The sequence below is a fragment of the Euprymna scolopes genome, chromosome 35 (genome assembly GCF_053919585.1).
Source record: "Euprymna scolopes isolate OS-2025 chromosome 35, ASM5391958v1, whole genome shotgun sequence".
NCBI lineage: Eukaryota > Metazoa > Mollusca > Cephalopoda > Sepiida > Sepiolidae > Euprymna > Euprymna scolopes.
The window spans coordinates 20,114,534-20,127,772 of record NC_136516.1 but is presented as its reverse complement, the minus strand read 5'-3'; the positions used below and the strand labels follow the sequence as shown (position 1 = coordinate 20,127,772).

Here is a 13,239-nt window from a genome sequence, read left to right as displayed (position 1 = left end):
ACTTCCGTTGCTTATAACAGCAAAGACGTCAGGTTTTTTTCCCCTGTCCTTTTCCTCCTTTGCGGTACGGGTTCGAGCCTGCCTTCCTACTACCACGTTTTTTTTGATCAGACATATCCAAACACCCAGGCAACGCCGGACTGAAATGCTAGTAAAGAATAAGATAGTATAATAGTATTCACACATATTAAAAGATTAGGCATGTTAAACTCAAAGTTTCCTCAGGGTCATAAGAGTTGATTTGTATTGTAATGAAGGCTGCAAAAGTTGAACATGTTAAATAAAAATTTTGCTATTTTAATACAGAGGACGAAAGATTAATAATTGTGAAATTATTAATCAACTTTTCTCCTTTTGAAAGCCGATTAACAATTTCACAATTAATCTTTCATCCTCATATATATATATGTAATTTATGCACGTAAAAATATTTAAATAAATATGCAAATAATAAATTACAAATAATACGTCCCAAAAATGTGGGACGACTAGAATATAAATAAAGGGCAGGTAACCTCTCCCTTTAAAACACTCAGGGAGCAAAACAAAAAAAATACCACAGTATCGCTTATAAAAAAAAATAAATAAACCAATTATCTTACATTTAAATGCGATAAAAATTGTGCATAGAATTGTTGAGATCCCGTGGTAAAACATCAGGCTATGTATAGAGTGGTGGCGAGTTTAGCTATACGGACGAGAAGTGAAACTTCAAAACATGTCATGTCTATAGATAACTTAATAATTAGGAACGTAGAAATATTTAAATATATATATATATATATATATATAGTAGGTGAAAAGTCTAAAGTATGTTTCTCAAATTTTCCTGGAATCATACAATCACATGGACAAGATTTGAAAATCAAAACATTTTTCTCAGTCAGATTATCTCTTATTCACATTTTCTTATAAAAAGAAAAAAAATGAGCAATTTCTTGTATAAACTTTAAAGGATTTATCTCCCTTACTTTTGACAAGTTTCCAAGTCAAGGTCCAAATCAGATAAAAAAAAAAAAGGAAAAATCAATGCTACAATAAAGCATTTTGGCCCATTTTTTTAGTTCCTGTAAACAATTCTTTCACGACATCTTTTGTGTTTTTCTCATTAATATGCTTGTTAAATCAGTATTGAATCAGGAAAGTGTGAAGTGCAGACAGGCAAATAATTTTGGTATTTTTTACAGCATGTAGATAGATACGTACTCTGACTGGGAGCATTTGCTGAAGCAAAAGACGATGCACGAGGAGGCCAGGCACGGAGTGCTTCATCCTTATCAGCCTTTTCAGTTTTGTTTTCCTCGGTAATAGAAGTTGATTTGGCTGAAAAAAAAAAAAAAAAAAAAATTTAAAATTTAAAAACAAATCAAACATTATATATAAAAAAAAATCATTAATTTTTAAGTAAATATTTGTTAAATCAGAATTTTTTTTTTTTTAAATCGCAATTTGAATTTTTAAAATAAAAGTAAAGATTTGAATTTTTTTTAAAGTTTAAATATTAAAGCTTGATTAAAAGACAAAAGATTCTTATTTCACAATGGATAAAACTGGATAGAATCCATAGACAATTTAGCTTGTGTGTGTGTATTGCAGTAAAAATTCATACAAACAACGGATGGAAAACTCAGGACTCTTGACCACCATCTCATCAAGAGAAACCAATATTATAAAATAAAAATAATATTGATAAAAATAAAAAGCATTGGAGAAAATTGAAGTGCCAGAACTGATCAAAGTAAATAATTTAATTAATCGTTTTAAAAAGGTTAAAATCGTACAGAATGAGGGTAGGGACAAGGGGAGGTCAAAGTACCCTTTGTGCATTTCTGCTGATGTGATACTATAAATGAGTCAGAGGAGAGAAAGTGACAGGTGAATGTTTATCAAACGACAAAAATACAGAAACTCGGAGTTTAAAATTTAACGTCAGTTCTAAAAATAGATTCCTTTCACACAGTGAAAATCTTTACACAAAGATAATCCAAAGTTGATTTATGAGAGTTGTATGTCAGAATTGTTTGTGTGATTTAAAGATGACAGCCACATCGCATAAATAACACTTTGATACTAAAGTTTAAAAAATTCGTCAGAATTCTTTATATAAGCGCCACTATGTTATTAATGAGGAGAGGCAATCTGAGATTTCGCCTTGAAAGTGATCAGTTCGACAAGGTCAGTGTTGAACGGGGTGACTAGATAGCTACCCACGCAAAATGACAGGTTTTTTTTTTCTTTTTTTTACATGGGGGTCACCACTTATCAAGGCCCAGAACTCACTCGAGGATAAGGGTTACTGCATAAATGGTAATCAATGGGATAGTATCGTAGTAATCGTTAGTATTGGAGATTTGATAAAGTGTCTTTACAGATGGAATGTGCTGGTTGATACAGGTGTTCAAATACAATGAAGTACACCCCACATAGCCAGCATCACACTGCATCACATAATTCAGGCAGGCAAGATTGATAAAGTGTCTTACTTAAGAGGGCATTTCTATTTCCACACGAGACAACGGCATCATACGGTAAAATATACACCCACCCAAAACCTAACTAATCTATATTTAATACTTGTTTCGTCTTGTTCATCATGACGCAATCGCAATGGGGGTAACATCACACTGGCAAACGGGGGTTCGTGTACAGCAATAATGACAGATTCTACAATTTAAAAATGGTTTCTAGAATCCGTTCTATGTAGAACCTCAAACTACTTCATTTCATAATTACTGGCACAGCATGAATTTTCAACCAAATACTGGCCAATAGCAGAGTCAAAAGTCAGAAAAAAAAAAAAAAAGTTATACAGGGATACTGTCTTATCTTAGATGGAATGTGCTGGTTGATACAGGTCTGCAAATACAATGAAGTACACCCCATATAGCCAGCATCACACTGGCAGTTAAATTAATAAAAAACATTACTATGATGGATGTAGGACACATCATATGCTTGCAAAAAAAAGCGATAACCCAAATAATTAAGACATGCAAGATTTTAGAAGGCAAAAGCAAAACTACTTGATCAATTTACATGGTTTTGGATGGAAAATATTTTTTTTCCATCACGGGTATGTACTTCATACAGATTTTTTTTTTTTTTTTTTTGTCTTTAATATAGGGGGAATTCTGGACAAGGACGCAAATATCTGTTATAAAAAATATGCTTTTGCTTTGGGTAATCAAGTTAGTGTTACTTATTATGGGGAGGTTAGCTCCCCTGACTTCCACCATGATATCAGTAATTAAAATGAAAAACTGTTGATCTGATTAAATATGAAATTCAATGAAAGTGATTAGAAAAACTTTAACGCAATCCAATATTTGTCTTTTCTGACTAACAAGACAGATTTTTGTATCTATGAGGGCCATTCGAAAATAATACTTCTACTTTTTTCAACTCAAAAAGTTAAAAAGCTACAAAGACAGGAGTGGTACCATTAAAACGAGTAACCTATGGTGTTTCAGAATCTATTTTCTACAGTCACCACAATTCTCAATGCACTTTTGCCAGGAATTCAATGACACATCTGATTCTGACACACGTCCATGACAGGTGTTGCCTTCTTAGAGTCTCACACTGTCAATATCTGCAACAAAGCGATGAAACTTTCAGGTGTTGAACGCATAAGTTTAATCATAAGAATGCAATTTGCAATCCCCTCTGATCCATTCAAGCAGAAAAAAAAAAAAAAAAAAAAAAAATAGGAGGCATTACTTTTGGAACATCCCTCATACTTTTTGTTAATAAAATAAAAACTATGAGTTAAAAATCACATACAAATGAACACTTACCAACTTTTTTCGTCACAGGTGGAAGTGGAGTCGGTTCAAGAACAGGCCACATTGGTTCCGGAACAAACCAAACTGGTTCATCGGGAGGTAACGGATAGACACCTTCATCGACTAGTTTATCTTCAATATCTTTTTGGTTTTTATTTTTCATGATGTATTTCAATTCATTTAAGAATAACCTTAAAAATTGAATGAAATTTCAAAAAAAAATGTGGAATATTAAATTTCACTTTTCAGCATTTATGTAATGATTCATTTATCATGCAAGAAAATTAAACATTTTGGTGCTTGTGTAGAATTGCATTAGGACGTACTTTCATATCGAAATTAGTATAAATTCCAAAAATTATGAAAAATGATCAAACAGAAAAAGAAATATAAAAGTAAAGTTTATCGATATATAGAGAGTTTCATAAAATTAATGTGGAAGAGTTTGCAAAATCCACAGGACGTAAATGTAATCTATCATTTTTGACTAAATGATTACAATGCAACATTTCTAAAGACAAAATGTCAGAACGTAATTATGGTTTACATTTTGTTCAAAATACAATAGCACATCACATTCTGGACCTTTTTTCTTAATTTATACCAACTTCGCCATGACGCATAAGTAGGTTATAATGTTTCCACTTGAAATGCATTGGTTTAAAACATTCAAACAATACAGAAGCAAAAACTTAACTAAACATTTGAAAAAAAAAAACAAAAAAAAAAACATGTAATCTACCATCCCGATTGCAGTCTGGATTAATTAAAATTTTCTTGTAAACAGTTCTTACATATAATTGCTCAACCACATAAAATATGCAAGAATCAAAATGTAATTGTTTCTTTTGAAGCCTGAAACAAATTAACAGTTAATTTCATTGAAATTTTAATGCACCCTTGCTTAAATAAGCTCTCCTAAGACTAACTTTCAATCCAGATTTAAAATGTTAGACATATATCCAATGTGTATCATTCGAATTACTGGTTTCATTTTGGATGCATCAACCTCCAGAAGAGGGTTGCTTGTGGACTCATGGCATAATGGATAATCTTATCTGGTCGGGCTTCTTGCGCAGATCAATGTGACCCTTTCCAGATTTCCCTGTCTTTCATCAGCTGCCTCAGATCTTCAGAATCACGGTTGGCGTTGTGTGCAATTTGCTGGATGTACGTGGATCTTGGTCGTCCTATGCTCGTGCACCCGTGCTATAAAGTTCACATTACATTTCTCACCAGTTCTTGCTTGCTCCTCTGGCAGATCATATACGTCACTTCCTGATGGTAGGAGATATGGCAGGCAGGTTGCCATGAAGTTGCTGTTTCGTGAGATGATCTTGCCAAGATATATTTAACATTGTTTGTAGCATACACATGTATGTGCTGTCCAGCTTTCTTTCCAATTTTTTGTTGAGTTTCCAGGTTCTAGCACCGTAATCAAGGACAGACTCACCACTGCTCTTAAGAACTGCCTTTTCAGTTTGTCAAAACGGATAAACTTCTCCAAATAATTTCTCATGAAACCCTTCATTTAATCCACAGGGGCAGCATGCTCGTTCCGTCACTCATGACTAGGTAGAAATCCTAAATAATTTGCAATTGTATATTTTGTGTTGCTCACACTGAGGATTGAACCTTCAACCTCCAGAAAAATGTAATTTTTTACAACTGAATTTTACCAAGTACTCTACTACACCACGGGCCTGCAAAGGTTCTGTTCGAAATTCTGTGCAGATTTTGGAGTTTGACAAAAAGATTCCAGAGTTTGACAAATTACACTTAAAGGTTGGAGGTTACATCGACCGAAACGTGAAAATAATACTCAAGTTGAGAACAGTCTGAAAAATCAAAATAATACGAATAATCAATCCACATCTAAAAAAATTCAGAAACATGTTGAATTTTCTTCACCCAGAAAATTGGATTAGAACCGATTGTTGATTAATGCCTTTAATTATGGTATCACGGACAAAACATAAGAGCAAAAGTTCGAACAATTCAAACTTTTTCATTCTATTCATCGTCTGATATTGTTCATTCAATTAACAATTTATTTTGTTTATCCTCCAGTGGTTTTTAGCCTTGATAAGTGATGACCGTTAAAAAAAGAAACAAAAAAAAAAAAAAAAAAACTCTTATTGATCTCTCCAAATAATTCATCTGTTATGTTGGGACCCTACGCCGGTGGGTAGAGATTATGTTAACTAGTGTAAATTTCAGGAGCGTTACATTAAGTCAAACTGATGGCGAACAAAAATGGGCCCAGTGCACTTTGTGTACTTGATGCGGGAGTTCAGATGTCAGCTCTCAAGACCAAACATACTAGAAGCAGGTCTTGATGATAAAGAAATGATCACGTGTTCAAAGATTGGAAAAGTTTCAGCAGTTTATGCCATGGAAGCGGATGGACAAAACATACCTCATCAGTATGTTCCATATTAAAAAAATTCAGGTGATTGGTCATTTCAATACAGACCAATAAATCTCCTGTGCGTCATGAGTAAGTTGCTGGAATCTGTGTTAAATAGACAAGTAGTCAACCATCTCAGCAAAAATAACCTCCTCAGTGGCATGCAATAGTTTCCATTCTACTAGATCTACAGCAGATGTGCTAACAGTTATATCTCATAGGATTAGCGAATCTCTTGATGGAGGCTTCATTTCTAGGGCAATTGCCCTTGACATATCAAAGGCCTTTGATAGGGTAGAGCATAAAGGTCTACTCCACAAAATCTGCAGCTACGGTATAGCTCAAAATGTCTTTTCAATTATTTGATCATCTCTCTCTGATAGGTTTATAAGAGTATTGGCCAATGGGCAAAAATCCGAAGCTCACAGTATTAATGCTGGGTTCCTTCAGGGGTCCATCCAGGGCCCAACTATATTCCTTATCTACATCAATGATCTCCCAAATAACATCCTAAGATCATTCGTAGGCATTCTTTCTTAGAACTGCACGCCTGTGAAACTGTTCTGTCTGCCTGCTTCCCTCCGGACGACAACTTGGATGTCTTTAAGTCCAATGTTAACAAATTCCTAATGAACCGCCCCCTTAATTAAACACTTCATCAAATCTCCACATTAACGTAATGTACTTGCAATAACCCTTATCCCTGAGTGGCTTCCGGGCCTTGATAAGTGGTGATCACTGTAAAAAAAAAAAAAAAAAAAAAAAAAAAAAAAAATTTATGCTGACAATACCATCTATGGGAACACTCCAAAGGCCGTAAATGACCAAGTTCTCTGATTCTCTCTCCTCTGATCCTGATCACATGGTGCAATAGGGAAAGAGATAACGCTGAATTAGAAAAAGTTTTTACATTTAAAAAAAAAAAAAAAAAAAAAAGGGAAAGCTTAAAAACTTAATTTTCATAATTTACTTACTTTAAATTTTTGATGCATTCTGGAATTCCTAAACTGAAGTACCGTGCAATGTAACGATCAATATCTTGTTCTGAAGAGGCAGCATCTTCGCGAACTTTGAACTCATTGTTTTCAATAAGACACGCTTCTTTTCGGATCACTCGGATATCAGGATTTTGTTTCAGAGAATAAATCACATCAAGTTTTCCAACCTGTGATTAAAAGAATAGAAGTTTTTATAGTAATATTAGATGCAACTGAAAAGATGAGAAGAGGGGGAGAGGAAGGAGACAGGAAGGAGGGAAAGGAAGGAAGGAGAGAGGAGGGAAAGGAAGGAAGGAGGAGGGAAAGGAAGGAAGGAGGAGGGAAAGGAAGGAAGGAGGAGGGAAAGGAAGGAAGGAGGAGGGAAAGGAAGGAAGGAGAGAGGAGGGAAAGGAAGGAAGGAGAGAGGAGGGAAAGGAAGGAAGGAGAGAGGAGGGAAAGGAAGGAAGGAGAGAGGAGGGAAAGGAAGGAAGGAGAGAGGAGGGAAAGGAAGGAAGGAGAGAGGAGGGAAAGGAAGGAGAGAGGAGGGAAAGGAAGGAGAGAGGAGGGAAAGGAAGGAGAGAGGAGGGAAAGGAAGGAGAGAGGAGGGAAAGGAAGGAGAGAGGAGGGAAAGGAAGGAGAGAGGAGGGAAAGGAAGGAGAGAGGAGGGAAAGGAAGGAGAGAGGAGGGAAAGGAAGGAGAGAGGAGGGAAAGGAAGGAGAGAGGAGGGAAAGGAAGGAGAGAGGAGGGAAAGGAAGGAGAGAGGAGGGAAAGGAAGGAGAGAGGAGGGAAAGGAAGGAGAGAGGAGGGAAAGGAAGGAGAGAGGAGGGAAAGGAAGGAGAGAGGAGGGAAAGGAAGGAGAGAGGAGGGAAAGGAAGGAGAGAGGAGGGAAAGGAAGGAGAGAGGAGGGAAAGGAAGGAGAGAGAAGACGGGGGAGGGGGAGGGTAAAGAGAGAGAAAGTAAATGTTATTGTTAAAACTATTCGAGGTACAGTTTAAAAAAAAGTTTTGCAAAATAAAAAAAAATACATGGTTTTACTTAAAATCAACGAATGAATTTGCAAATGAATGAGCAATGTGTCTATAGATTAATTCCTATATAAGAAATTTTTTTATTAAAAGTGAAAGAAATTATTTCCTTTTGTATTATTTGGATTATTAAAATTTGATTGTTCCCATCAGGAGGATTATTTTCACACTTCGGCTTATGTAATCTTCGATCTTGTCTAGGTGTATCTCCTTGAACTTAGGAATTTTTCTGTCCATCTTGGGAATCTTAACGGAATTTTGAATGGGACCCTTTATCCATGAGGGTAGCATGCTCTAGTCAGCCATGGCCGGATAGAAGTCTTAAGCAATTCACAATTGTATTCTGATTAATGCCCACACTCTAAGAGTGCGACTTACAACTGAATTTATCAAGTACTTTATCCATTATGCCATGGACTCATCAGAAACACAAATTATTTCCTTCATTTTTTATTAACAATTATTACGATGAAACCTCCTCTATGCTCATAATCATTCTTTTCTTTATTATCAGTTATTATTAAGATCAATTCTTTGCATATAAAATTAAATTTGCATACATAATTATTACAGCAAGCCATACACATGTACATTCACTTTTGTCTATATATATATAAAAGGCAAAATGTGTGTGACCATTTTGTGTATGTCTTCAAAAGGCTTTTCTCGCACACGCTCCCGGGTTCGTTACTATCGCTTAAAACTGTGTATATAGGTCCTATATAATAATATCTAGGAATTAGGAAACCGCGTATCGTATAGATTTACTTACGTCGATTTTTACAAAATTATTGCTATTTTGGCTTCTCGCGTGTTGATTGGGCTTTTTAGTATAAATAAAGTGAAACTAAACTCAAATGGACGTGTTCGCGGCATTGCGCCATGAAAAACGTCCAGAAGCAATCAGCTTTGATCAATCTTGTATATCAGTCAAATTTCGATAAACAAACTCAGATGCTGACGCTGCGTGACTTCTATTTGACCTTCTTAATTAGGTCAAATGGAAGCAGCAAAGTTAACTTTTATTACGCACACCTGTTTTTATAGTTATAGTTACATAAATAAATTCAAACACGTTTACGCTGTATGTCGCGGTGGCCCAATGGTAACATCGCACTTTTTTTTTTTTTTCACACATTAATTTCCAACTCAAGGGTACGGGTTCGATTCTCATACTCACCTACCAAAACATTTCTTTATTATTATTTTATTTTATTATTATTATTTAAACCCCCCCAGTTTTGATTTACCTCAAGACACCCGCAAGTTATATATATATATATATTAAAAAATCAAAATAAAAAAAAAAAATCAACAAATAATGATTCAATGGGTCGCAGGTTATTTTGTTTGATGAAGTAAATATTGTTTAGAAAGATACAAACCTTTGCAAATTTCCAATTCAAAAGTTGATCGTGGAGTTTCAATTCTTTCCAGTTGTTATAAATATCAGAATAATTTGCGTATAAATAGCGTTGAAGTATCGGAACAATCTTATTCATGTAGTCTTGTAATTCGAGGAAAGGTTTGTAGTGTTCAGTAATTGCCTCATGTGTGTAGGATTCACTCAATTTTGCAACATTGAATAAGTTGAGGAATTCCAAAATGTGTTTCTCTTTGTCTGTTTTGTTAAAAAGGACAAAAAAAGTAATAATTAATAAACATTTAAGTAGCTTTCAAATTAAACATTTTATTTTGTTTGTAGCTATCCAAAACCCAACATTTTTTGTGTCACTATCCAAACCCCAACATTTTTATATTTGTAGCTATTCAAAACCCAACTTTTTATTTGCAGCTATTCCAAAACAAACATTTTATTTTTTTTTTTTTTATTTCAGGACAATCAAAAACCAACATTTTATTTACTTGTAACTTTCAAAAATCTAATATTTTTTTAATTTTAACTAGTCAAAAAATTTTTTTAGCTCTTCAAAAACATTTTATATTTTAGCTCTTCAAAAACATTTCTTTATATTTTAGCTCTTCAAAAACATTTCTTTATATTTTAGCTCTTCAAAAACATTTCTTTATATTTTAGCTCTTCAAAAACATTTCTTTTTAGTTATTTAAAAAACAAACATTTTTTTTAGTTACTAGAAAACAATCAGTTTTTATTTTTAGCTTTTCAAAAGTTACATATTTTAAAAATGGTGTCAAATATTTGAGAATTCTACGACTTGCCTTCAATTGTGTCAAGCTAGCAACTGTTATCAACTGTCACAAACCCAAGATAGTCCGCAAACTGCCTCCATAACCCACTGCCGATGCCTTCGTTCAGTCTTGAAAGACAAAGGATACCCCTGTAGGGGCATCCGCACATGTAATTGTGAGGCAAGGTTTGCGCAATCCCAACCACACCTCTCCTGAATCGGCAATGTTTGAGTTCAGTGGTAAGGAGAAGACCAGGACAACTGGAAACAATGCCGAGATAAGCGGAGAGCACATACAGCACCTATTTAGTATTAACCAGGTTCAACATTGCTTAACTTCGGTGATCCAGTGGGAACTGGTGAGTCAACGTGATTATGCCGTAACCCACTGCCACACTTAAAACTGCTCATAAACTACACTCCAAATATGTTTACATTTTACATCCAGTCTATTGTTTGACACACCTTGATTAACAATCCTATTCAGCTTTCTCTTGTGTACTATGGTGAACAACTTCCTCTATTGTTTTGCTGATAAACTTATTTTTTCTTTTTGTTATATTTTTTCCTTTTTTTTTTTTTTTTTTTAAACTTCCCAACGTTTGCGTAGTAGAGTGGGGACGTTGATAGTATCATGCAGTTCACCATAAAATGGGACATGCAAATCATTCTTTTTAGATCGCATCAATCAGGTCATCCGTATATCAAAAGCTAACTAACTTTCACTGGATAATATCTCAATTTCAACCGTGCATGCAATTTAGCTCACTTAAAAAAAAAGTCAATAATGCTCCCATTCACTTCAATCAGATGGTGAGTCTGGTTACAAAAGCATTGTTTTTGATTGATGAAACTGACTGTAATACAAGATAAATTAACTTCAGACACTTCACTGAAGGGATACACTTGCATCCCAATTGATAATATAAAGACGATGTTGACCTCCTGCGTGAAACCAAATATTTTGTAATGATATCCGGTATATATCAATCAGCAGGAAGAAGGTATAGCTATGGGATCACTATTATCCCCAGTACTAGCCAATGAATACATGGAATATGTTGAAGAAATCACGTTAGGATGAATAACACTAAATTTGTTTGTTATTTCACTACTGCTGTTTTATAAATTTCTCTAAAATGTAAGATCGCAAATTTCTCATTCAAACATAATCTACACAGTCATCTAAATTTTTACATGTACTTGTTTGTTGTACTATCCTCCACTTAACTATCAGTGAGCACCCACTTTCATTGAGCTCCCATGTTAGATAATCTAAATTTCAAACGTGTATACAATTAAGCTCACTTTGTGAAAAAAAAGAAAGAAAAATCCAATGTTCTCATTCACCCCAATCAGATGGTAAGTCTTTAAAGCCACACCATAAATTGCCCATAAACTAATCCCCAAATATTACATTTTACGCCCAGTCTTTTGTCAACCACACCATGATTAACAATCCTATTTAGCTTTCTCTTTGTGTACTATAGTGAACAACTTTCTCTTCATTGTTCTGCTGATAAACACATTTCCTCTTTTTTACTTCCTATCTCTTGAGTGAGGTGCATGTGGGAAGGGGGGGGGACCATGGACAATATCACACTAATCAAATATATATACCTTGATCTTGACGAGATATTTTCCGATTCATTTTCTTATCGTTGGTTTCTGTTGTGAAACGTACAAAATTAATTGGCTCACGGACAAACAATTTCTCAAGTTCTTTATCATCAGCAATGATGGGGTTTTCTGATAAGCTAACCCACGTGCCCTGCTTTGTCGGAAATATGGCCTCGTCACAAATTTGAGAGATCAATTTCTTTTTGTTCTGCTCGTTGATAGATATGAGCGTCGGATCCTTCGAAATACTGACGAGGAACAGTTTCTCTCCAATCAGCTCAAACAACGTAAGCACATGCTTACAGGCATCGTCTGGCAATGATAAGGTTAAAACTTGTATAAGTTCCCCATATTCGTACAACTGTGGGAACTTCAAGACTCGGACAGCCATCTGAAAGAAACTCTCCATGTCTCCATAGATGTTGACGATTTCCCTCTTGTTACTCGTGCTCATCTGATACTCGGCTAATTTCGTATGGAACTGTTGGAAAAGCCCAGTGCTGTCCTCCCACCACAGCTCTTCTCTTTTGTACATTTTGCCGACGACATTAGCATCGCTCTTTTTAGCAAGCATCGTATTGTCGGGGACAAAAATCACCGGCTTCATATGAAACAGATCCTGGAGACTTTTATTATTCAGTTCTTCGCTAAGATACTTGTAAACAGCCTTTATATGCGACATGGACGTGCAAAATTCCGTCGGCGTCTTGTTAGCTTCATCGGGACGATTGCTCCATTTGGTAAGCAAGTCAACGATAATGTCCACAGTGATAACAGACTTTATTTGTAAGAACGACGAGAAGGAACTGCTGGTCGATAAAGTACAGTTCAGATAAAAAGCTGCGTGTCCGAGCAAGGATTCAAGTTTCTTTGAATCGCAATAAACAGAATTGGGTTTTTGGTGCGAGAACTGTGTGTCCGTATTCACATAACCAGAATTGACAGTCAGGATTGTTCGTCTTGCTGGTAACCATGGTAACTGTTGTAAATCGATGGCAAAAGAAGTTGGCGTATCTCGCAGCGCATGTTGACCATCTTCAGAGAAGACGCTTGTCATGGTGTATTTGCAATAGTTAGAATCCCAGTCGCGATCGAGCAGTTCACACAGTTTCTGCATTTGTTGCATATATGTGCTCGGGTTTTTGTTGTGTTTCGCAAGGGACGTAAATTCTGGGCAGGCATAATCTTTGACGTGATAGATGCCATCAGCAGAGACGGGCCAAGTTGGATAAAATGGTGACCATGGACATTCCATCTAGAAAAAAAAAAAAA

General features: G+C 35.3%; 1 protein-coding gene across 3 annotated transcripts in view; it reads right to left on the bottom strand.

The window, feature by feature from the left end:
- Positions 1 to 13,239, bottom strand: part of LOC145259724 (uncharacterized) — a 130,331-nt gene that overhangs the window by 23,164 nt on the left and 93,928 nt on the right. For all 3 annotated transcript variants that reach the window (XM_080117412.1, XM_080117411.1, XM_080117413.1), the window contains exons 26-30: positions 11,968 to 13,222; positions 9,583 to 9,818; positions 7,170 to 7,360; positions 3,798 to 3,976; positions 1,207 to 1,323 (exon numbers count right to left, since the gene is read on the bottom strand). In XM_080117412.1, the coding sequence (XP_079973538.1) occupies positions 1,207 to 1,323; positions 3,798 to 3,976; positions 7,170 to 7,360; positions 9,583 to 9,818; positions 11,968 to 13,222 (1,978 nt within the window). The remainder of the gene's footprint in view (positions 1 to 1,206; positions 1,324 to 3,797; positions 3,977 to 7,169; positions 7,361 to 9,582; positions 9,819 to 11,967; positions 13,223 to 13,239) is intronic.